Source organism: Anoplopoma fimbria, chromosome 2 (assembly GCF_027596085.1).
Source record: "Anoplopoma fimbria isolate UVic2021 breed Golden Eagle Sablefish chromosome 2, Afim_UVic_2022, whole genome shotgun sequence".
NCBI lineage: Eukaryota > Metazoa > Chordata > Actinopteri > Perciformes > Anoplopomatidae > Anoplopoma > Anoplopoma fimbria.
This window is the reverse complement of record NC_072450.1, coordinates 19,577,080-19,601,885: the sequence shown is the minus strand read 5'-3', so window position 1 is coordinate 19,601,885 and position 24,806 is coordinate 19,577,080. Positions and strand designations below refer to the sequence as shown.

Below are 24,806 nucleotides of genomic sequence, written 5' to 3'. Positions count from 1 at the left end.
TGACATCCTTTAAATTGAACGTCATACTGCTGCTGATTCATAGTGCCCCTCAGTGGGCTGTTTCTGGCAGAAAGTGGGATTTTTTTAATCAGTCAGTTCATATGTGTAATCAGTTTTCCTAAATTGTGTTTTATGAAGTTAATTTATTGTAACATTATAAAGCAGTGCGGTAGCCTGGCACTCCAGTATGAATAAAACAATCAAATGTTATCTGATAACGACTTAGATTTCAAGTAGACTGTCAAAATTTGTTTGAATATGCAATTTAATCACGTTTTTGAAAATGCTTAAACACGTTTGTAACTGCATCTACTATTCAAATTGTGTTTCTTGCCACTTTCCTGAGTTAAATAATATAATTTACAGTGCACTAAAAATCACTTTGTTTCAGGCTATGTCCCTATCATGATCATGCCTTCATGTGTAAATGTTCAGTTTAATAATCAGTTTTCCTTTTACTCTCAAAGCTCTTGCAAAATAAGTTATTTTAATTAAATGTCTTTCTAAATCCTTTATTTTTGTGCAACATCAAGTCGCAGTCATTCACAAAATATTCCATCTGCTTTTTGCTGTCACCTGGTCATTCCCCTGAACCTTATTCTTTTGTTCGTTTTGTTTGGCATAATTAACATTACTAAACTCCATCCACCTCTTAATCCTGATGTAGACAGGCTTTTTTTTAAGCTTACACCAATTTACTGCTTACAGGATCCCTTGGCTCTCCTCCAGTCCCTCTGAAGTGCAGCACGCTTCTTTGTGTGGTGTGATGTAATGTGGATCCAGTCAGTGACTCACTCCCTAGCTGTGTTTTAATTGCCTCCTCCGAAGTCTGCATTTCAAGGCCGCGTACGTCATAAGAGTTTGAGGACACATTCAGAGGCTTCCTCAAAATGCGACAGCGAAATGCAGCTTTCGGTTGCCTGAATCAGGAGAACATAGACGGTTTATCATTTGCAACTTGCATAACTCACCCAATGCATGGTGGTCGTTGTTAATGGTGCGATCGGGCTGTCCTTGCCAACTTGCTAAATTGGGAAATGTCACCTGATTTATTTATCATAAATATGTTTGTTCTTGTTAGCATTCTTCCAACAATTCTTCCCACACTGTGACACATGGGCCTACATTTGCCATTAACCTGGTAAAATGTTTTCCAAATGTCCACCATGTTAAAATGATATGTCACAACTTTTACTATGATCTCAGATATTAAGGGACATTGTCACTGGTATTTACCAACTCATTTGCTGTTACTTTTACAACATTAGTTGTGATATGTGTGAGGCTAGGGGTGAGGAATGGAAAGTATGCACTTGAGGAGGAGGAGGAGGAGGAGGAGGAGGAGGAGGAGGAGGAGCAACCCTTCAATCCTCCAAAGTCTGCAACATCACAGGCCTATTCCTTCGAAGGCAGAGCCCCTGCATTGGGATGCATGGCAGCATATAGTTGCTGTGAATGCAGTCAATTGGAGGAATCATGAAAGTGAGGCAACAGCAGCTGGAAAGACATGAAGCCACTGTTATGTAGTGCCTACTATAAAACACAAGAACTACACTGTATGTCATCGACACAAAAGTTTGTTTATACATTCTAGGAACTCACAAGCAGTGGCTTCTGTGTGAACGTGGTTTTTGGTTGATTTACATGTGATAAAAATATACAAATACAGAGGCTAAAGTCTCTCATCAGTTGGCACATGTCCTGCATGCCTGATCAGGCTGCTATATTATTAAGGCTGTGTGCTCTGCAGCTGTGTTTCGGCCAGTCTTACTAAGACATGCAGACACAAGCCAGAGATCCATTTTCACATCAGTGTGTTCCTTCTGTGCCAGTGCCATTATTATAATTACTGATACTGCTTGCCCTCTGCTACCAACGGTAAATGCCTCTGGGAAAACTATGAACAAATTCTGGACTGGGAAAATCTAATTTGTCGAGAGGATCTTATCATTTGCTGTTTAATGCTGTAATGGCTGTTAGGCCGGAGGAGTAGAAAAGCAAGAAAGAGCTCTGTTTCGTTGGAGAATATACTTTGGTCTTCACTAAATAATATGAAACCCAACCCATTTCTAACTCTCTCATGGCCAAACTTCAAAGTCCGCCCTTCAGCATGAAATATTAAGCAGGGTGCTGTGCTTACACCTGTTCCTCTGTGGAGTGGCTTGTTTTATTTACTTCCACTTTCATCACACCAGCTGATATGCAGGGTATTCCACATTGACCACAGAGGCTCTTCAACAGTCATCTACATTTATCTCTAAGTAACTTCCATTTGTAATGGCCAAACCTGATGAATTTCTGTATTGAAACATACTCTCTCTTGCCCCCATTTCATTTGGCGTCAGAGTGGGCAGGGAATCAGTGCCTTGCTCTAGGGCCCCATCCTCAGTTTCCATGTATGATGCTGGTTGTTTTTCTTCAGCAAATTTCCATGCTTTAGTTGCTCATCACAATAATTGCATTATGGAATGAATTACAAAACCCCAATAAGAACATGGGCCAAATGGATGGCCTGGGTCTCCTGGGTCGTTACAGTACACCGTATGTCTTTTAGTCTGTCTCAGTTTGATGGGATAGGCCAGGGTTTTTCATGTGTAGTGGGAGAGCTGTTGTGTAATTCCAGAAGAAACAGCAGCATAGTTGTGTAGGAGGGACATATCACTATACTGCCTACTCTAGTAAAATGCAAACTGTCAACATGCTTCTCAGTAATTTAATACAGTAATATTTTACTCTAACTTTCTAGTGTGCACATACATGTATTTACCAACAGATTGTCTATAATATTCTCAACCTTGAAAAGAAAACGTGAGCCACTCCCCATTCCTCCCTTTTATTCAAACATGTTTTATGGTCTTTGACGTGGTGGGAGAAACACTGTGTGAGGGATCGATCTGTTTGGAATTTTATGAAAACTGATTTATTTTATTGTTGTCGGTTCTGTCAACTCCTTCTGTTCGAGTCAAAAAGAAACACCTTTGTGACTTGACATTTTTGAAAGGCCATACCACTGGAGAATGCAATCAATGTTTCACTATGTTTTTGGTATTGCAGCAATAGTGTTGCAGTTGGCTTTGATGCTGTCACTTATAGAGGAGAATACAATCAAGGTCTCCCATGTAATATAAAAAAAAATATATATATATATATATATTATACTATTTTTTTATTATTTTTTGATGGACCATCCAGATTTGTGATTTGTTTGGCTGTTTTCATTATAGTTTAATTGCCAATTTTGGAATTGTGGAAAGCCATTTTGAAGTCATAAGTCTCACATTTAAAATTTCTGTCATGGATTTCATATAAACAGAAATGTCTTTATTTCTCCGTTGGCTTTCGGTGCCGTTTTATTTCCTGCATGATTTACTTTGGCAGTCTACCACTGAACTCTATCAGTGATGCTCTTTTTCAAAGCGCCCGATAAATAATTGAGGGAAGATGCTTGAATGCCCTTATTAGTGACTCCACTGTTTGACTTGTCTTTGCTGACGTAAATAAAAATTTTAACGCAATACTGAATGCTACATTAGAGCTTTACCATGTGACACAATGTCTCTAATCTGTTCAGTACATGATATGAGTTCTAACCTTGGGAGAATGATCTAGATACTGTTAGCTTCAGCACATTACAAATGCCACAAAGATCTTAAGTGTGTGTGTGTGTGTATGTGTGTGTGAGTGTGAGAGTGCACACTTCAATGCATTTGCGTACTATATCCCAATGATTTGGTGCACTGACTGTCCTAAATACATGTGAATGTTGGTGCAACACACATAGATGATGAAATACAGCAAATAAAAGATTTAGCTTGAAGCCGTTTTGCAGTGAGTCAGTAGAATGAAGGATGCTCTCAATTATGCCCACAAGCAATATATTTTCATCCCTAAGTAATTGTTAGGAGTGGCTCAGATGATTTCACTTTCTTAAAATTAGCACAAAAGCACTAAAAGCGGCGATATTTGGTTAGGAAGTTGACATGAATCAACTCCTTGTGAAGCAGTTTTGTTACAAGGAAGCCGCTGGGTTTAACTGTCTATAGATGGACTCCTGAATAACCCTGGGAACACAGTGAGTGATGTGTGTATGTGTGGTGACAGTGAAGGGCTGCAGACGGAGGGCGGAAGCAGATGTGTGTGAGAGAGGTTTCGGAGCTGTGGCACTATCACTGGGTGCCTTTGTCTGGCCGTAGAGAGTGCTGAATTAAAGGCTGTTAACACTAGTCTGCACAGTCATATGCTAATGTCTCTTACTCTGAGAGAAAAAATAAATTATGGTCCAGAAAACACATCTGAGACCCTGCTTTGCATGCCTCATGCAACACAAGACAGTGTGGAAAGAGAGAGTGTCAGAAAGAGAGTGTGTGTGCGTGTGGTTGCATTATAGAGAGGGGAGGAGGGGGGGCACTGCACAGAAATAGCGTATAAGGAACATCAAAGAGGGAAGACAAAGGCTACTCTCTATAACCTTTTTTGTGCTTAAGGCTTTGCACTTGATGCTGCGTTAGGTGACGCTACACAAAAGATAACAAGAGATATATCAGGCGGAGAGGCACAGAGTGAGATTTGGACAGGGAGGAAGGAAAAGGGAAGGGGAGGGGGATTTAAAGGGCAAGAAACGGAGGGAGATTTAGAACGAGCCTACAGAGTGAGAGCGAGGGAAGAGAGCCAGCACAGAGCAGGAGCAGAGGAGGTGGATGGGAGAGGAGAAGAGGAGAGGCATTGACTGGAAGCATACACATGGTAGAGAAGAAAACGGCTATTTCATGTGCTCGGCATGCACGACTGAGGAGTGCGGCTTGTCTGTCTGGATCGTTAGTTATCTGCTGTCCCACAGCTAGAGGACGTACGAAGAAAACATAGGCAGACTGGGGAACGTTGGGCTGTGTGCAGAGGATGAACAGGCGATGTGGGCTCTCTGGCTGTGATCGCTGTCCTCAGACCTCGTAGCCACTTACACTGGTGCTGTTGCAGGCCTTTAGCCTCGCAGTTAGGCAGCAGCAGTTGATTGATACAGAATGAGCTCCAAGCACTCCTCCGACTGGATTCCCTACAGGTATTGTACCACATGCGTGAGAACACAGGAGAAAGGGCACAATGTTCATCTTTTGAAGCAGTGTGTGCATGTCTGTGTATCTGAGCTGGTGTTCAGTCACGTGAGTGTCTGACAAGGAGATCAAACAGATAACGGTAACTGTATTGATAAGAGCAAACAATGTGGATGGAAACTGATTTTTTTTTGTTTGGTGGCATAATATGCCTGTTTTTGCTAATATGAACAAGTTCAGTGGACAAATGTTGCTTCTTTGTATTTATATTTTAGAGAGAGGCTATTTAAATAAATAATAAAATTGCAAAAGTGAATCCCATCATTTCAGCTGTCTAAACTATTGAGATCTCAATTTGGGTCACAGGCAGACAAATTCTGTCTTTCTTCAACTGTCATATTGTTCATGTGTGAAATTGCCTGTTATTTGATTCAGAAGTAGTGCTGTTTAACTGGCTTCAAAAAAAAGTAATTCAATTGGAAGTTTAAATCAAAATCACAAATCATGTTTTCACTTAAATAAATCACTGAGCAGATTGAGTGGGAATGGTATGTACTGTATGATGCTGGCAGCAAAGTATTTTTGTAAATAACAAAAGTATGAGGATTTATGAGCTTTAAGTATCTTTCTGTAAAACCTATATATTCTTTCATAATTTCAAGTGCAGTACTTAGGCTGCTGGCGCTTTCCTCTGATTGAACACCCATTGCCATGGTTTCCCTGCTTACTTTGATGCCATTGGCTCACGGTTGCTATAAGTTACGGTGGCTGGAAAGGAAGCTGGAAAATACTGTAGAGACACTGATATTTAGGTACCACATTAAATAACAAGGTTAATATAAAAGCATTTTACAAAGTCATTAAACAAACAAAAATGAATTATTCAGGACTGATGCAGTACTGGAAGATCAAACTATTAGAACTACTTAGGTCATTCTGTGTTTTGAACCTTATCTCCCCTTCAATTTTTGTTCAAGAAAATATCTGCAAAAAACTGATGGGAAGAAATTAATATATACAAAACATAAACCAAGTTATCTCTCAAAGTATGCCATTTAAGTGTAAGTGGGGTAGAGAGATTGGTGGTTCCTCAATGAGCAGTTTTTCCTCATCCAGTAAAGCTTCCATGAAAAATGCATGGGGCCTCTGCAGAGTTAGAGGAGACAGCTGTATTATGTAGCTCTCTGATATCATAAGAGATAATCTGTGCATACATTCGCAGAAATTGACAAAATGAAGGAAAAATTGCTCACAAACACACACTTCGACGAAGAAACGAGTTGTTCAGTAGCTCTTCTATGCGGGAAGCCAGATTAGCATTTCTGCAGTAGACTTGTGCAAAGCTTTAGTTCTTTCTGGTTTTCTCTGACATGGGAACCCAGGGAGGCAAGCAGAACTTGTCAGCTTGTCACAACAGAAATGGTGAAATTTGTATAATGTCAAAAAGGCATTTACAATTATTTCAGAAAATCTTATCGTATCTTTAATGCAATGCATGGGACATTTACTGCCATGATCTTTATCTGTTTTCTTGCAATGTGACATCGTGTCAAAATAGAAATTATTATTTGCTTTACTGACAAGGTCAATTCGAGTCGATACAAGTGCTCATCACATTAATGTTCTCACAATCTAATTTCATGCATTGCAACATGCAAATTAAAATTAAACAGACTTTTGTGTGAATGTTGGATTGTCCTCCAGTTTTACCAGGTGCTGCTGCAGAATCATCAGCCAGTGATGGTCACACATAGTAAACCTTGTGATGCATATGAAACTATTTTAAAAGTGTGAAGAGCAGTCTATGAGGGACTGATAGCAGTCAATTCCTTCCCTCCCCTGAGTGATATTCACTTTTGCCTGACCGAGTTAATTAAATGTTGAACAATGTAATATTTACAACAGCATTTTATTGCTATTTTGATAAGGAGAAATCATTATCAGTCCAGAATTTGAGAGCATCACCCTTTGAACAGTCCTGTCTGGAACTTGACGTGTTTGGTACAGTTTATTGAAAATATAGTGCTTATGTTACAGTTAACAAAGCCTTGTACCTTAACGTTAATTATGTTACTTTAACTAACCTACGTATGCAAGTTCAAATAAGTCAACGTTGACTTTTGTTTTCACACAGGACACTAACAGTGGTGTCATGGGTTAACGTCCTGGGTTTTTCTAACCCATCCATCCAACCCAAGCTCTATCCTACGAGGACTTTGTCGCTCTTTATACTATGTCACCTGACTTCCTCATTTGCTCCTGTCATAATTACATTGCTCACTAGAGGTTGACGTCTAACAATGAATGCAAATATGGGTCATAATAAGCTACTTGCACAGACAACCTATACAGCTGTTTTTAAGGTCTGCTTACAGCACAACAATACATTGATTCTAAAATGTAAGCTATTTAAAAGTTTTATTATCTGCTTGAATAATGTTTAAACAAACACTAACTTTAAATATTAGCATTCAGGCAGTAAACATGTAAAATGAATTTGAACATTTCAGATTAACAGCAATGAAATGGTTCAATTGCTTCAAAATATAATTGAGATTCTCAGTTTTAATGGAAAAAGAAGGCTTTGCACACTTAAGTATTGAATGATAAATACAAGCTTTCGTCCACTAGGGTTAGGGTTACGTTCCCTTGTCCTGGTGGTGGTCTAGAAACAAAGCAAAATTTTGGCTTTATCAATAATATTGTACAGCCCCTTCCTTCTTAATGCTTGATATTGCTGACCTTCTTGCACCTTAGAGTTGCTCCTTAAATAGATTATAAAGCTGCCTGTAAACCTCTCTATTGATGTTCTACAGAGTGACCACTTAACAATAACAAGCTGTTTGACCTCCACTGGAACAGATCTGTTTGAATCATTATCCTCCTGTCTGATGCCTATTCACACTCTTGATTACTCTGATTGCAGACATGGAGTGCTTTGTTTGTCTGTATATCTGAGAGAGAGTGGGAGGTAAATACGTTTTTATTGCATCTCTTTTGCCTCTGTCGTAAAACTGGAGTTGGTAGTGCAGGTAGACTGAATATCCATTGACTGATCTCACACACTGCAAATGCAAAACTGACCATCAACTATCACGGTAACATTCAGGCTTTTGACAGAGGTATGAAGAGTAAAAAAATATATAAGTTAGCTTTATTTATCACGTACCAGTAAAGCTCTATGGGAAATAAAAACAGAGGTTTAACAGTTGACATTAATAAAGCTTAGGGATAACAAATTGACAAGTAAAAAATAAAACATATATACTCAAATACGTAGTTGGAAATGCATTGTGCTTTCAATTATGTTGTTACTATCCACCCTGCAATTACTAGTCAGCATTTCGGAATCAACAAAATTGATGCATCATGATGATCATGCAAATACATAAATAACCTACTTATGGCCTTTTATCATTTGAATGTCACATTTATCATACACCTTCAGGCAGTATGCATGAAAGGTTTTTAATTGTTGGATTAAAATATGACTTTTAAACATACAGATATTTCTCAGAAGGTAAGGGAAAATAAAATGAGAGACTTTTAGAACATGCATCATGAGTTGACCATGTCATAAGCTGCATATGTAACTCATCAGCAGTGTAAAGAAACACGTTCTGCATTTGCCTGTAAAGACATAATGCCGTTAAAACTACAACATTTCAGTCTTATTAAAGAGTGCTGGAGAACACATCATTTTTCATCCTACTTCATCTTTCATCCTTTCCTATTCTGCTGGGGCTAATTCTCTCTAACTCTTCTGAGAAAACCTCTAATTGCGCTCTAATAAGGAACCGTTGAGTTTGTTTTTTAGAAAAGAGATTCCCGTCCAAACACGCCCAGTGAAAAGGGAGAACTGAAAACAGAGAGCAACCAGTCAATCACTTGTGGTGGATGAATTACCTGTTGCTTTGTTAATGAGAATGGTAATTTCCTGCAGTTTATGGAATTTTTTGGAGAGCAGTGCAACACGGGAGCTCAGTGGAAGCCACAGTAAAACTCTGGTAGGGTTTGACCTGTGAGGTTCACCAACCACTATTGTTTATAAAGGTGAAGTTTCTGAATTGTCAGTAATGTATGACTCAAAACATGGTTTGGGTCTAATACAGAGAAAATGTACTAAAAACTCTGTACAATAGCAACAATCCAACAAAAGGTCTAATGTTGAAATGGAGTGCTTTGGTCGGCATGGACACAACGTTTAACAATGTTACAGAGAAAGACTGGCATCTGTCAAACTATAACTGTGTTTGTGGAGGAGATGTTGTCACAAAAAACATTCATATTTGGATTTGATGTCTTTTTGCTTTGCCCGACGTAGTTGTTTAAATTAGATTAGTTTCACTTAATCTTGCATGCATTAACAGATGGATGAACAAATCCCCAGTGGGTCATAAGTGAGGTTCATTTGGAGTTAAAAGCTGTTCAATCAGAGCACACTGGAAGAGGAAGGTTACAGTTAATAGCTATGTTAATGCTGATGTTATAGTCAAATCAACATTGGTATAATTGAATGGCCTACCAAAAATCTGAATCTGTTTTTGACCTCTAAATTAAATTGTGTTTGATAAAAAATAATATACTTGGTCAATAAAAGCAAAGAAGTAGGAAATCACAATCAATCTTCTGTTCTTAGCTCTCTTTGTCCTCTTATTTAATCTAGCATGGAGCGACAGTTTCCTCTCTCTGGATATCAAGCAATGATGGCAGACATTCCACACACTGATATATTAATCAATGCTGATAATGATATTTGATTAATCCTTATATTAATGCATACTTTTAAAATAACATCAAATGTAGGACTTGCTCTGACCTGTTTCATTTCAATGTAAATGGTCGGACAAAGCAACGCGTTACTTTGGGCTCTGGTCGATTGTGATGTCCTTGATTCTATCTGTCTGCAGTTACTGTAGTTCCTGATGTTCATCCTTTAAGTTAATGTTTGTTTGATAATATATTATTATATTAAGAAGGCAGCACTGAAAAAAGGCCTTTATCTCTGTTTATATATACTTTAAAGGGGACATATCATACTCATTTTCTGGTTCATACTTGTATTTTGGATTTCTTCTAGAACATTTTAACAAGCTTCAATGTTAAATGAAACACATTATTTTTCTTATACGGTCTGTTTGAATATACCTGTAATCACCCTCTGTCTGAACAGCTCTGTTTTAGCGCCTGTCTCTTTAAGCCTCCCTCCCGAAAAGGCCCAGTCTGCTCTGATAGCAGTTCTCATGCTGTTGGTGGAGAGACTCAGAAGGGTATATTCCAATGAGCCTGCATGTCACATAGGAAAGTTAACCAAATCTGAATGGCTTGTTGAATCACAGGTTTTTTGATTGAGGCAGCCCACAAAAACAACTTCATGATATGATCCCTTTCATGGCTACTTAAAGCATTCTGGGGAGAGAGAAACAGTGAAATCATTTAAGAATTTCCATTACCAGCATTGCTGGTGCTACACTGACCTTTAGGCATTTGCTTAGGCCAGTGGCGATCTGTCAGGCTGCAGTGCACCAACAAATCAAATAATGTTCAAGGTGTTCCTGTAGAGAAATACTATACCCAGTTGTTTCAGAACAATCTGCTCAGGGAAGCAGAGAATCATGTTCAGATCAGGAGTGTGCTTCATGTTGTGCAGTCTATTATGTGTTGTGCTGCCGGGACGTGGTGGTTCTCTTACAATGAATCCTCTGTGATTTCCTTTTGTCATTGCTTTCTCTCTGTATTGCATCCAATGCAGAGGACACAAGGATGCTTTTGAGAGATATAAAAAATGTAAATGAATAGTAGCATCTGTCCCATTTATCACATTTCTCTGCAACATCAACTGGATAACCTGCTAAAGGTTAGTTATACTGGTAGGACTGAGGGGTTGATTATTGTAGCTAACAATGTCCATTGACCTTGTTTGAGGTGATACAGGTTACACAAGGTCTATTTCATCGTTAAAATTGTCTCTCTTGAAAGTGAAGTGTGCAAGTGAAGGACAGCTGCTGTTCAGTTAGCCCCAAATCTAAATGTGCCTTTTACAATCTGTACAGCATACGACTCCCCATGATTAGACCCTCCATTTCTATCCCTTTCTTGTGACAGACGCTGCTGTCCATATGTTCACTGGTACAGTTTCTGAAATGTGAGCTATTGATTCAAGGAAAAACACTGCCAATGTTATTTGCTGCTTTTATGTCGTAATCTCTGTAGAGCAGATCTGCACATGTTCCTCCAGTCACAGTCACTCTGGGCTTATTTTTACGCCTTCTTGTCACTTCTACAACATCTCAGCTGCAACTCTTTTTAAAGCTGTGCAAGTGCAAATTAACCAACAGAGCATGTAATGGACTATTTAACATTCTATAATCCGTCTGCTGCTGCGTGGAAAACCATCCGAAAAATCTAATTATTGGTTTTGAGGAAATAAAGCAGTGTCTCAATAATAGGAGGAGTTTGTTTTGTAAAAGGGGATAGCTCAGGAAAGAGGATTCAAGGATCTCTCAAACCGTTCCTCTGCTCTCATACATAATAATCTGGGACTGCTTCATTATGTGTGTTTTTCTTCTGGACACTATGACATCACACTAAGCATCAGTTCAAGTGATGCCTCTGATTTCTGTTGCTGTTGCACTCACCGAGAAGAGGCTAACTGACAGCTTTGTAGCAGCCTCCCTGGCTCTAATTATTGAGGGGGTGTTTTTAAAGGGCTGTATCTATCAAAGAACACATGCTCTAATTAAACTGTTTCAGTGCCTAGTCGATGAGCTACCCAGATGATATAAACTCCTTTATCAGAGAAACTATTTGCCCTCTTTTACATTTATTCTGCAACTGACCGGTGCGTTTTTATTGTCGGACTTAATGTAGGCTACTTATCCTCCAATGTGTGTTGTCCATACTATCCTATATATTTTGTTTATCGTGTGCTATTTTTTTTTTATAAATTTACATTTTAAGACATATATAGATCAGAATTTGAATATATGGACATAAACTAAATAAGGGAACTGGAGGGTTCAAGTGTGGCTGGCAGTTGTATTTGAATGGGGTGCATACAGTTCAAGATAAGGCTTTCGTGTTACTCACACCAAAATATTAGTATTTTTAAAATAAAATAAATTAAAATAAATAAAAGTATTTTTTCTGTAGTCCTATATTGTTGTAGTTCACTGTGTTAAAGACAAGAATGCACAAAGCTATAAAAGCACCTTTTGTACAATCAATCATTTTCTTTTTCAGGGAACAATGAGCCAATAATAATCACAGCCATGAAGGGTAATTTAGGTGTCAATGTGAGAACAAAATGTCTTGCAGCATAAACAAATGCTCTGTTTCCTGCGGTCTACAACAGGCTACATTACCATGTACAGTATATTAAAGGCAATAAAGCTAATATATAGTCAGATACTGCAAGTGTTCAACCTTCCGCTGTAATTTCAGTTGCGATTGAATTAACTAAAGCAGTTTGGAAAATGTCTTTATTATATTTTACACATATAAAGCCGAGGTGCACCTTTCAGAACTTTTTTTCTCTTTTCTTTGCAGCACTTTAGATGATGAGGGCACAAACCTCCGACAACAGAAACTGGACAGACAGGTAAGTGTTTGTTGTTCTTCCAAGCAGCTCTGTTAATATAGCAACACAGAGGCAAAATCAATGATAACACAGCACTTTTATCATGACACAAACTTCCACTGCTCCATCACAAGGCCACAAATGGCCTGTTAGGACTTGTTATCTCTCTGGGCCGCGTTCTAATGTGAGAGTGGGTATAAGTCCAGTAAATATAATTTACAAAACCTAAAGCCAAGCAGCATTAACCCAACCCAACTACACACTGTTACCTACATTAGAGACATCGTTCAAAACCAAAAGCCTGAGTGTGTTGTTTGCTAAACATTGCTACTGAAATATTACACACTCAGTTATTTTTCGGTTTTCACAGGTGCACCCGGAGTGCACCTGTGAAAACCTGTGTAACCAATTAGATCACTTGTGCACAACAATGGCTGATGATTTTGGAGAGAGGGTATGAGGAGTGTAATTGCAATATACTGTATTCCGTTTACAGTGTACAGAGTGTCTCATACTGTTATGGCTGTTTTAGTATGAGAATAAACACATTTGTTTGTTTCCTAGTCTATATTTACATGCTACAAACGAAAATGCCAAAAATATTTATTTAGTAGGAAGTGTTTGCTCTTCCAAGATATGTAAGCTATTTTTTGGATATGTTCTTGGTTTTTGTGTGTAGAGTTTTGACAAAAGGGGCTCTAATTTCAGAAATTGTGTTTTTGCAAAAAACATTTTTGTTTGTTTGTTATTATGATTTATTGAGGAATGAATCTACTTCTTAGTTGTTCCTCTTCACTCAATAGGTTTCTGTTATTTCTGAAGACAAGTTTTTAAGTTCAGTGCGATGTAAATCAAAACATCTTCCTCATTGTTAATAAGTAACCTCTCAGTCAGAGGGAGAGAAGCTTGCTAGTAGCTGTGCACTACAGACCTGTGCCTTAACCATGCACTGTGTGCCTTTCACTGTCTTCAGCTTTACAGGAACTACTTTTGCACTCTAATGCTCTGCAGCCTGACTTCTCACTAATAGAAACCTTCAATTTTTGATGAGCTCTGGTTTGAAGACTGTTCATCTGACACTTAGTCCAGATGAATAGCTATATCCAGCCTCAGGTCATAGTGTTTCAGGCAGCTCATTCTTAAACATCTTCAGATTGTTTCCCTGGCCTTACAGATTTATCTGAGACAGTGTTATTGCAAGACACTTTTAAACACAGCACTCTGCCTACAGTATGAAGGCAGCTTACAACAAAATCTGTGATGCCTCTTAAGTGATTATTGCAAACAAACTGAACTAAAATGGAAAACTGTTTTGTTATGTATATTATGTCTCAGGAGGGTAGAATACAGCTTTATCACTTGAATATGTTGACATGGTTTACTACTGATTATATTTCTTGTGATCTTAAACAATTTGCTGATTAAATATCACTTACTGAGGCCATTTTGTTTAGAAATGAATCTTAAGCTGTAGTGTATGTAGAAAGACTTATACATCTTTCGTGACTGTCAGGTTAAATATGGGCAACAAAAATTAGAGGTTGTTCTTTATAGCAGTAGTTAGTGCCTACTTGTGCCACTGTGATTTTTATTTTAACTTTAACTGCAACTTTAATTTTTGTCTATATAATGATGTATAATGATGTGTAATAAGGGGGGTGTAGCTTTTCTCATTTGCTGACACTGTGCCTTGATTATTTTTCTTTCTATCTGGACACGTTTTATGTGCAATTACACGCATACGTGAAACCTTCACAACAGCGGGCGCTTCTTGAACAGAAACAGAAGAAGAAGAGGCAGGAGCCTCTGATGGTCCAGTCTACTGTGGACGGGAGATCTCGCACACGTCGGACCAAACAGAGCGAGGAACAGGCGCCGCTGGTGGAATCCTACCTCAGCAGCAACAGCAGCACCATCTACCACGGTGAGTAAAGACTGGCACTCCTCTGGGACTCTGTTGATGCAGGAAGCTCAACCGGAGGGTTTAAGAAACACTCTGGATTAAGCATGAAGATCTCAGACTGCTTGTTTGATCAATCTGTTTTGATTTACAGGAAGTATTTATTCTTTTAACTAATTATAAAAAATGTTGAATAATTAAAAAGAACAGTTGCTGATATTACAGTTTAGAATTAGAGCACCGGTAGACCCACTGCAACATACCAATGTACCATCAATTGCAGGCCCTTACACTCTGCTGCAAATCTTAGAACAGAAAGGGGGTTAAGACTGGGTTTGATTAGGTCTTCTTATCTACACACAGAGAACAGAGCAGCCAACTAATCCCCAGCTCTGAAGACCAATTTCTGGGCTCAAGGCCATGAACTGTCACATTTCCTGCTGAGAGAAGAGACATTGTATTGACAAAATGTTACTCTGCACTATGCTGATATTCAAATAAAAGAAGGGGAATAAAGCCTAATCATTTCCCCCCAAAACAAGGGAGAGAAACTCTACTTGCTTGCATTCACTGTTTAGCTCTATATTGCTCTATTCACAATCAGGGAGTTGACATGGCAGTGAACAGGAGCCAAATGTTGCTCTTATGTATATTTTAAGCAAACAATGGATCTGTCAAACTCAATAACAATCTTTCTCACTAGGAAAAAATAAGTTTTTTAAACTAAATCTGTAATGTATTACTACATCATTAAATACATTCTGTAAGATTTTTAACTTATTTTTTATAGAGAAAGACAATTTAAATGTTTGCCTTTGTACATTTTGGGCTTTATGTTAAGGTACTCACGTTTTGATATTGGTAATTCATGCCTAAGACTGAATAAATAACACGGATATGTTTTAACTCTTATATGTTATAACCTTTTTTCATAATCTGCTAGACATGATATTTTTTGATTTCATTTTTGTCCGTGTAACTTTAACTTTTTTGTTTCACTCCCTTTCTGTCCATCTGCTCTGATGACCCTGCATCTGCTGCCGCTCATCTCCATCGCTGTGTGTAGTGCAAGAAGCTGAACAGGAGGAGGTGAAGGTGATAGCGGACACACAGCCGCCTCGCTCAGCCAAAAAGGGAAAAGCATCGGCCAGCTCCACTCCACAAACAGGCAGCGACAAGAAGGAGAGGAAGGGGAAGCACAAAGGTCAGCCTACCAGCCAGCCTATTAAGTGTACCCAGTAGTGGAAGTGAAGAATAGATAGAAAATAGATAATTGGACTGACACACTGCTGAATCAGAGAGGAGGTGGTGAGAAAAGGTAAAAGACAACATAGACAGATATTTGACAGTAAAGCATGTTTCTATGTATGATAGCCAAATTAGGATATTGTTTTCAAGCATATTGTTCTTTGTTTTTTATGTTTTCATGTTGAATTACAAAAGAGCAGATTTAAGTCGTTAGAGGATGTCCACTGAATGAGCGCGAAGAGTCAAAGTCCTTATTGTCAAACAGCTGCAACTGTCTTTTCAGGCCCTCTTTGCAAACCTCACATAATGGTTCGACTGCTTATTTTTCAAGTCACATCTGGAAACTAACACTGCCAGTGAAACAGCCACGCTGTGGTGCCATGCTTGTCAAAGCTCAATGGTGTGATGATGTATGACAGTCTGAGTGCTGTCAGCCTGCTGACACATAAATTAGTCTTCAGATGGAGGAGGAAAACCTGAGGGTGGAAATGGTGTAGTCCAACTATGTCTACAGTGCAAACATTGTTTCCCTTTGCTTCTATGCTTTTCATTATTCATAGTATTTTTCAAACTGACACTATGGAGTGTTATAGTTTTTTTGAAATTTAAAGATTCACTACAGAAAAATAAGGAACTGACACACAGAGCAATCCGTCATGCAAATGCAAATGTGACATTACATTTGTTTGTCATCTGATCTAGCACATTACAGAAGATGCTCATTTTTGGAATGACTGTGTCCCAGAAAAAAAAGAAAAAAAGTGAATGAGATTCCACAAGGGTAAAAGATTAATCAGGCCAGACGTACCAATCTCACCAATGATGGACCTGTCTCACTCACTCTCCGTCTTGCTCTCTGATTTTCTCAAGCACGGGAACTCAGTTTGAAGAGAGCTCCCAGGCTACTATGCAATCAGCTGCATCAAGGTTACAGAATAGATGAGTACAGGTTGATGAATTCACTCAGATGGAGTATGTTAGGCTGCTCCATAAATAAGATATCTACATCTGAAACTAAATATCCAACACAAAACTGGTTACATAAGTGTAATTAAAAACAAAAACCAAATCTAAACAAAACTATATAAAATGCACACTTGCATCCTTCATCACACCTCTGGCTATCCAGAATAATAATCACAAGTTGTTTGTACTTATATTGTCAGAAATATGTCAAAAAAGTTCTACATGCAGAAAATTCCTGAATGGAACATACAAATAGGAATGTGCAACACGCTGTCTCATAAGACAATGGATTTCTACATGCATACCTTTGAGGGGAAGGAAATAAAGGGCATGAGAAACCAACTGATTAGACTAGCTAACCACTGTATTACACATAACAAAAAAAAATTCTATATAAACAGCAACAATGCACGAAATTTGGCATTTCCAAAAAATAAACAACCCCAAAAAATGAAAAACTGCAATTCACCCTTCCAAAAATCTTTATTGTGTTCTTTTGCACTTCTGCTTTGTAAAAAAGGGCAAGTAGAGAAGTCAGTTGTTTTAAAATTGCTGTGTACTGAATGCCTGGAGCAGCACGGACATTCTCACCTCTTAAACATTAGAAGCTAATTTAACAGTGACACGTGAACAATTACTTAAACAAGACATTTGAACAGAACACAGTACACCCACACATTCAGTAGTCAAGGCAGAGATGTGGAAATGTTGCTTATGCAAGTGTTAATTGCAAGATGGTTACAACTGCCTGTGTTTTACTTTGCTGGGATTCATCTGGTAATTTACTGTGTGTTAACATGAGATAATGATTGTCGAACAGTAGCACAGTTCTATTCTCATGCAGTTTGCTCCTGTTGGATTGTGGCTCAGCAGCATTGGATGGCCTGGCCTCCCAGCAGGACGACGGTCAGATCCAGATCCTGACGGTGGGTCACCCCAGCACAGAGGAGGGCGAGGCAGAGCCTGTCATGAGCTGCACTCAGTCGCAGAGCAAACAGGATCTGCGTGTCACAATGCTCAAAAAAGGTACTGTCAGTGTTCAAGGAAGGTTCTGTCACTGCATCTGTAATAGCACAACCATGAGTCCTCATTTACACCCACTTCATTCTGGTATACTGCTGCGGTGTGTTGGTAGGAAGGTGAAACACACTGATTCGTGTTAGAACTGCAAATAGAAATGCCATTTTAAGACACAGTGTGTGAATGATGTAACTTATGATGCTGTCTTTTTATTTCTTAAAAAGCAGAGAGTGACTGTACACCCTGATTACTAATACACTCGTTTATTATTCCGTACATGGTAAACACTCAGTAGTTTACTAGTGAGCTGTTCATTTAGATTTTGGACACAAAAATCATATGTTTTGGTGCCCTCACTGATTAGTCCAGTGTTTTTTGAGGACGCTATATAGTACATATATTGTACGTTAAATATTTTAGACACAGCTGCAGTTTGTATTGTTTTTTAGGTTTTGAGCTGAAGAATTATAATGACATTTTGGCCACAAAAGTGTGTTGTTATTTTATAAAGCTGTTTACTCTTTCAAGTGATTATTATTCCATTCTTTTATGAAGATTTATTTTTCTGGTAATTTATTGGCGCAAAACTTATACCTTATTAGGCAGAGCTGGAATATGTAACTTTATACCTTATTAGGCAGAGCTGGAATATGTAACTTTATACCGGATAGGCAGATTTTGTTCCTTCCCATGTTTTCAAATAGGTTCAAATACAGCTTCAAGTGGATCAGCTTGTAACACATGAATAACAATATACCTCTTGAACATGTATAACTCAAAGACCTCTGTGAAACAGTTACTAATAAGTGTTTGTTTAACTGATGTTTTTGAATGCCTTCAACCTTTAGTATTTCTCTAAACTAACAGCATATATTTTATATTTTATCAACTGTTTTTACCATGATAGGCTATGCATCAGTCGGATACTGAATGACAATACACTTCATGCAATGAAAGGCTGCAAGTACTGTAGATGACAACAATATAACAGTGACTATAAACTTAAATTTACAAAAACCCAGTGGGTTTTGACACCTGTTCTAATCATTTAATGGAAACTTACGACCTATGTGCACTCACAAACATTGGGCACAAGTTATGCTATTCAAACCTCAAACTATCTTGTATTTTAACTATTTTAAGTTATACTGGATAAAGTGTGAATGTGTTCCTATTGAAGGCTACAATTGTTGCAGCATTTCAAGTTACCAATTAACTGCAGGAGAAAAAATCTGTAATACCTCTTTCTTTCTTTTTTGTGTTTTCTCTGTCTGTGAAGGTATATCCAGCAGTATGAATTTTGATGAAGAAGAGGACGATGAAGATGAAATTAGCTCCAGTTCCTCACAGCTCAACAGCAACACGAGGCCAGGCTCTGCCACTAGCAAGAAGTCATGCAAGGTAAAATGGAGTTCACAGCATTCGTTACCTCTGCATGAGAGATTAGTCTTTATTTTGCCCATGAAACAGGTGCCTGTATGACATGCAGGAAAAAAGAGATTCAAATTTGGTGCTCAGACAGATTCTATTTAAAACTCTATTTAAATTTCATGGCTAACCGTACAGTTATAGACCACTATGGTTTAATGTGACACAAATAAAGTGCAGATGCCCTTTTTACATTTTGTTTTCAATTATTCTAATATTGGAATTATTTGGGGCTTTTGCTATTCCTGGCCTGCCATTTATTTTACATTTTGCAATATATGTAAAAGTGAAGATAAAAACGATGGGCAGGTGATGGACCAATGATCTCATACAGACAATTTACTGTATGTGCGTCTAGTCGGTGAGCCTTGCATAACAGCCCAGGTGGGCCAATGTAAGCATTAATGTGCAATGTATGTCACACTATTAAGTATTTTGAAAATATGTGTTGTTAGTTGTTATTTTACATACTCCTGAACACTTGAAGTCATGCAGCTCTGGATCTGTTGGATCAAATGTTTGAGGTTACACGTAGGAAATATTGTTTTTTTTTCTCCACTCAGGTATGATAATGGAGGACTAAGGTCAGATGTCAATGATTGTTTGCGTCTTTTGAAGTTGGGTTGTTTGAGGTACTTATCCATAGTCAGTGTATTTGCTACATGGACAGCAGTGAGCATGCCCCGAGGTTGGAAAAGCGGACAGGAGTACCAGCACAGTATCAAAGCTATGTAAAGCTGTGGTCAGGGACATAGTGACACCTAAAAGAAAGAGCCACCTAAAAAATCTATTTAAGTGTATGCTATATTTTGAATATATTTGCCAGTTCACCTTGCCGTGAGACAGCTATACAGTCTATGTTTCCGATAGGGAACTAAAGTTTTTACCTATGCTAATGCCAGAGCTCCCAGACTCCACTGAAAAAAACAAAAATGTTACCATGCAGAAGGAGTTACGGAACACTGATAGCTTTGATGAAAGCATAGATGGCTACAACGATTTCAGTTCAACTTCAAAAATGGCTGTCTCATGGCAAAAGTATTCTAAATAAAACGTACACTTACACTGATATTGGTTTTTTTTTGGTTGGCCTTTGTTTTATGTGGCAAAAATTATGTTTTGCACAGCTACTCTAAGTATTACATTGACTATGGATAATACCTCATCCCTTTAAAATACATCCTATTTGCAGCCTCTAGACTTTGTTCAAAGTGAAACCCCAGCTGGTATTGTACTCATGATAACAATTATTTCTCTTTGCTCCTCATTCCCCTCTAATCTCTACACCAGGTCCTCATTTTAGATACAGTGTACTCATTCTCAGTCCCAGTGGACGATTTGATCCTCAGACTCATTACTCTGTTCTAATGAAAGTCAACTCACATCTCACCATTTCACAAGGGGATTGTCCTGTGTGGGATTTTTTTCACCTACAGGAGGTGGCCTCAGCACCCACTCCCACAGTCAATGAACCTGCCATCGATGTAGATGACCTTGAAGAGTTTTCTCTGCGTCCTGCACCTCAGGGTGTCAGAGTGAAGTGCAGAATCACCAGAGACAAGAAGGGCATGGACAGAGGCATGTATCCCACCTACTACCTTCACCTGGAGAGAGAGGACGGCAAGAAGGTGAGAAGGGCTAGGCTGCAGAAACTGTAAACATTTTACCTATTGAACATTATGAAACTTGACAAATTCTAATATTTTGTAACAATAAGTAGCACAGTTTCTACAAGGTAAACAGACATTTCATGTAGCTTAGCTATCAAATTTTGGTTGCACTTTGTATGAAGCTTATATATAATGCATTATAAACATTCTTATAATGCATTGTTATCTGCTTATAGCACTTTATTATTATTATTTATTATTATATTACATTACATTGTATTGTATTGTATTGTATTGTATTGTATTATTATATTGCAAAAAAAATTTGTTTTACGATTATAAGTCATTATAAAATGCTTTTTAATGTGTCATGAATATTGTTATACAGCATTATAATCATGTATGCATTTTACAGTGCTATGAGCAGATTATGATGCATTATAAGTATTTTTGTAATGCATTATAGACATGGGTGTAGAAAGTGCTACCGGGATTGTTTTGCAGTTTCAAGCTGTGTGTGTCCAAATAGATACATATACTCATTTGGTTTCTGGCTTGGCTTGTCACAGGTGTTCCTGTTGGCTGGCAGGAAAAGGAAAAAGAGTAAAACATCAAATTATCTCATCTCCATCGATCCAACTGATCTGTCTCGAGGCGGAGAGAGCTTCATCGGTAAACTGAGGTAAGTCCTCTGTGGATTTGATACATAAAAAGCTTTGGTAGCACACCCCAGGAATTATATACACTAAAAAAGTGTTATTTTACTTTTTTTTTTACTTCCACTGCTTTTTTGAGTTTTCCTTAAAATGTCTAATTCCATAGTATTTTTTTAAACATCATTATATTTAATATAACAAGAAACATTTCCAAATATGAATTATTGAAATACACGCAGAGTCAATACCCATTCATCCATTCATACATTCTTATGTGACCTATAAAAAACAACAACTGTAGGGGTAATATTTTACGATAATGTTAAAATAAACTCTGTACTGTAGCTACTAAGGGATGAATGATGAACACATCACCTAACGGCTAATATGAATAGTTAACAAGTAGTACTTGAATAGCATCTTTTTATTATTAATTCACATAAGAAATTTATGTTCTGTACTGTTTTAGCCTCATCAATGAAATTGTATATTTAGAAAAATGTCTTTGTTGTACTCTTGTATGAACCCTCTATGATTCACCACTAACAAAGAAAGCCTTGTTATTTTATGCCTTCCTCCCAAATATAAATAAAATATGTAAGTATGTAATGTAAATTATTTTAATGTTTAGGGCCACAGTAAGAGGTAGACAGTGAGTAGAGACATAATCTTTGGAGACAGCTTCAAGGCTGCTTTAGTGGCTCCATGGAAACTCCTGGGGGTTTAATCAAATATGGCTCTGTGCAGCCTTTAATCTTCAGAGCTGGCCTGACCATTGGTCGATGCACTGCTCTAACCCAATCACAATCAGGCTTGAATGATGGCGATCTAAATTTAAATAAATGGTGACCTTTCATTTAGCGCTTCTCAAGAGTCCTTGAGGGGGCTGGTCCAAATGAGGAACCGACCATAAGACGTAAACAGTCTGCTGATTGATGCTGTAGCTAACCCACCTTACCTACGATGGACACATCCAACACTACAGTCAACCTCTGGGTGTGTTTTTAAGACTTTGTATTTAAATGTCAGAGGATGAAAGCTACAGTGGCAGAGTTCACATAGTCACTGCCTTAATATGACTTTAACTGAGAAACACAAATAGAGCAAAATAAGAAGAATTATTTCATATTGGACAAATGGACTTTATAAGCCATTGTGTTGTTATTAAATATACCCAGCGGATCACATATCAGCTGTCATTCTGGTTTGGAAATCTCCCATTTTTGCAAATCAAAGTACTAGTCTAATAACAAACAAAACTGTTGGGAAATAATGTGATCAAAAGGTCATGATGTGAGAATAAGTTGTGTGAAGACTGCAAACTTCAAATGCCTACTGTGCATTATATAACATGACCATTACATGTTGTTGCATAGCACTGGATGGAAAAATCATCATCAAATGTAAAGACTGAAAAAATGTACAGTGGTTCACAACGAAGATGGTAGCGTCTGTGCATAAAGCATCTCGGCACTACAATATTTCATAGAATTAGGAAGATACTATTAAATGCAACATTTATGGTACATAAAGTAGCAGAGCTACTCTGCAGTTTTTTCCCCACTAGAGGCAGTTAGACACATTTTAAGTCAGGGAATTATGGTAACAGGATCAGAAGAACATTTAGACACACAAATGCTATCTCACAACATACGTATGCTTTCTTATTTCCTTAGTAAATGACCATGAACATTTAGAGTAGGGAGCCACTTAAAGGCAAAGCACTGGCTCCCTCTGTGGTTTGGTGACCCACTGCCAGGATCTGGATCTGACTCCTCCTCTTCTGCTGGGAAGCCAGGCCATCGATCCCTGCTGGGCCCCAATCCCACAATATCAAACACCATTAGAGCACATCAACTCTATTACTGTTTCACTATCAGGGTGACTTGAGGCGTTTTCTTTACAATAGCTGCTACTGTTATTATGCATTATAAATTGGCACTAAAAGGAAATGTTTGGTAGTTTCCTCCATTGATACATTAGCAAGATGTGCAGCTACACATCCAGACCTTCCCAGTCTCTTATGTTTTCTTTGCAGGTCTAACCTCATGGGAACTAAGTTCACTGTATACGACAGCGGCCTGAACCCCATGAAGAGCACAACCAGCCTTGAAGCTAGCAACCTGCGTCAAGAGCTAGCAGCCATTTGCTACGTGAGTTGGTCATACATTTCAAGAGATATGTTGAGCAATGAGTTGGCAATAAGACCTATAATAATTTGGTCTGATCACATATTAAAAAGAGAAAATATAAAATTAGAGTCTTACTTATACAATAGTATAAAGCTGAGGAGTCAGGGCATTGCCATAATCAGTTGAAAAATGAAGTCATCATCTATTTGTGAATAAATGGCCTTAACCTTCATTGCAGTGAGAGATGACTATAAAGTCTGGAATAACATAACATTTGCTTAATAATGATGTAGCTACCAGTGGATGAACATGCTTACAGTACAGTTTATCATCTTTTCAATTATAGGAAACCAATGTTTTAGGATTCAAAGGACCGCGCAAAATGAGTGTCATCATTCCTGGAATGAACATGGACCATGAGAGAGTGTCTATTCGCCCACGAAATGTATGTTTCACTCATAATTTCGCAATAGCTTTATCTGTGCTGATGCAATTCATCTTTTCTCATACTTATATAATTGATCTGAGGACCAGGTCAGAGGCTTCACTATTTTATCCTTCACTACAGGACCATGAGTCACTGCTTGCCAGGTGGCAGAACAAGAACACAGAGAGCGTGATTGAACTTCACAACAAGACGCCTGTGTGGAATGATGACACACAATCCTATGTGCTCAACTTCCACGGCAGAGTCACTCAGGCCTCCGTCAAGAATTTCCAAATCATTCACGACAATGACCGTGAGTTATTTTCTTCTAAACTGATAGAGGTTTAATATTAAATAGAATTAACAGAGTACATTTAACATGTTTTGGTGAAGTTGTCATGATTTAGAAAACCTCTCCCTCGGTAAAACTTTTTTTCCTTTTAATATCAAAGGGTGGAACAATAATAATAATAATGTGTAGATAATGAGAGAAAGTAATAGAGAAATAAATGTATTTCCTGATTCTTCTCCTCTGCAGCTGACTACATTGTGATGCAGTTTGGCCGTGTGGCAGAGGATGTCTTCACCATGGACTATAACTACCCAATGTGTGCCCTGCAAGCCTTTGCCATTGCGCTCTCCAGCTTTGACAGCAAGTTAGCCTGTGAATAGATCCCAGCCTGATGTTCTGTGGAGAACTGGTCCATCTGTCCTCTCATCAAGGGCTGTTGATGTATCCTTGGGGCTGGTTTGACTTCTCCAAATCACGCGGGACCTTGGAAGTCCTGCGTA

At 38.2% G+C, this 24,806-nt stretch overlaps 1 protein-coding gene across 1 annotated transcript; it reads left to right on the top strand.

Moving 5' to 3' along the window:
* Positions 1–5,018: 5,018 nt before the first annotated feature.
* On the top strand, positions 5,019–24,686 carry tub (TUB bipartite transcription factor). The gene is made up of 12 exons (XM_054619187.1): positions 5,019–5,056; positions 12,597–12,648; positions 14,389–14,551; positions 15,594–15,731; positions 17,612–17,767; positions 19,041–19,162; positions 20,626–20,817; positions 21,369–21,481; positions 23,494–23,608; positions 23,934–24,032; positions 24,156–24,327; positions 24,553–24,686. Exons 1-12 carry the CDS (start codon positions 5,019–5,021, stop codon positions 24,684–24,686), a joined length of 1,494 nt encoding a protein of 497 aa, XP_054475162.1.
* Positions 24,687–24,806: the final 120 nt, after the last annotated feature.

Coding starts and splice junctions, on each gene's coding strand:
- tub (XM_054619187.1), top strand. CDS start 5,019: ATGAGCTCCAAGCACTCCTCCGACTGGATTCCCTACAG. Junction 15,732..17,611: donor GAGGAAGGGGAAGCACAAAG/GTCAGCCTACCA, acceptor ATTGTGGCTCAG/CAGCATTGGATGGCCTGGCC. Junction 20,818..21,368: donor AGAGAGAGGACGGCAAGAAG/GTGAGAAGGGCT, acceptor GGCTTGTCACAG/GTGTTCCTGTTGGCTGGCAG.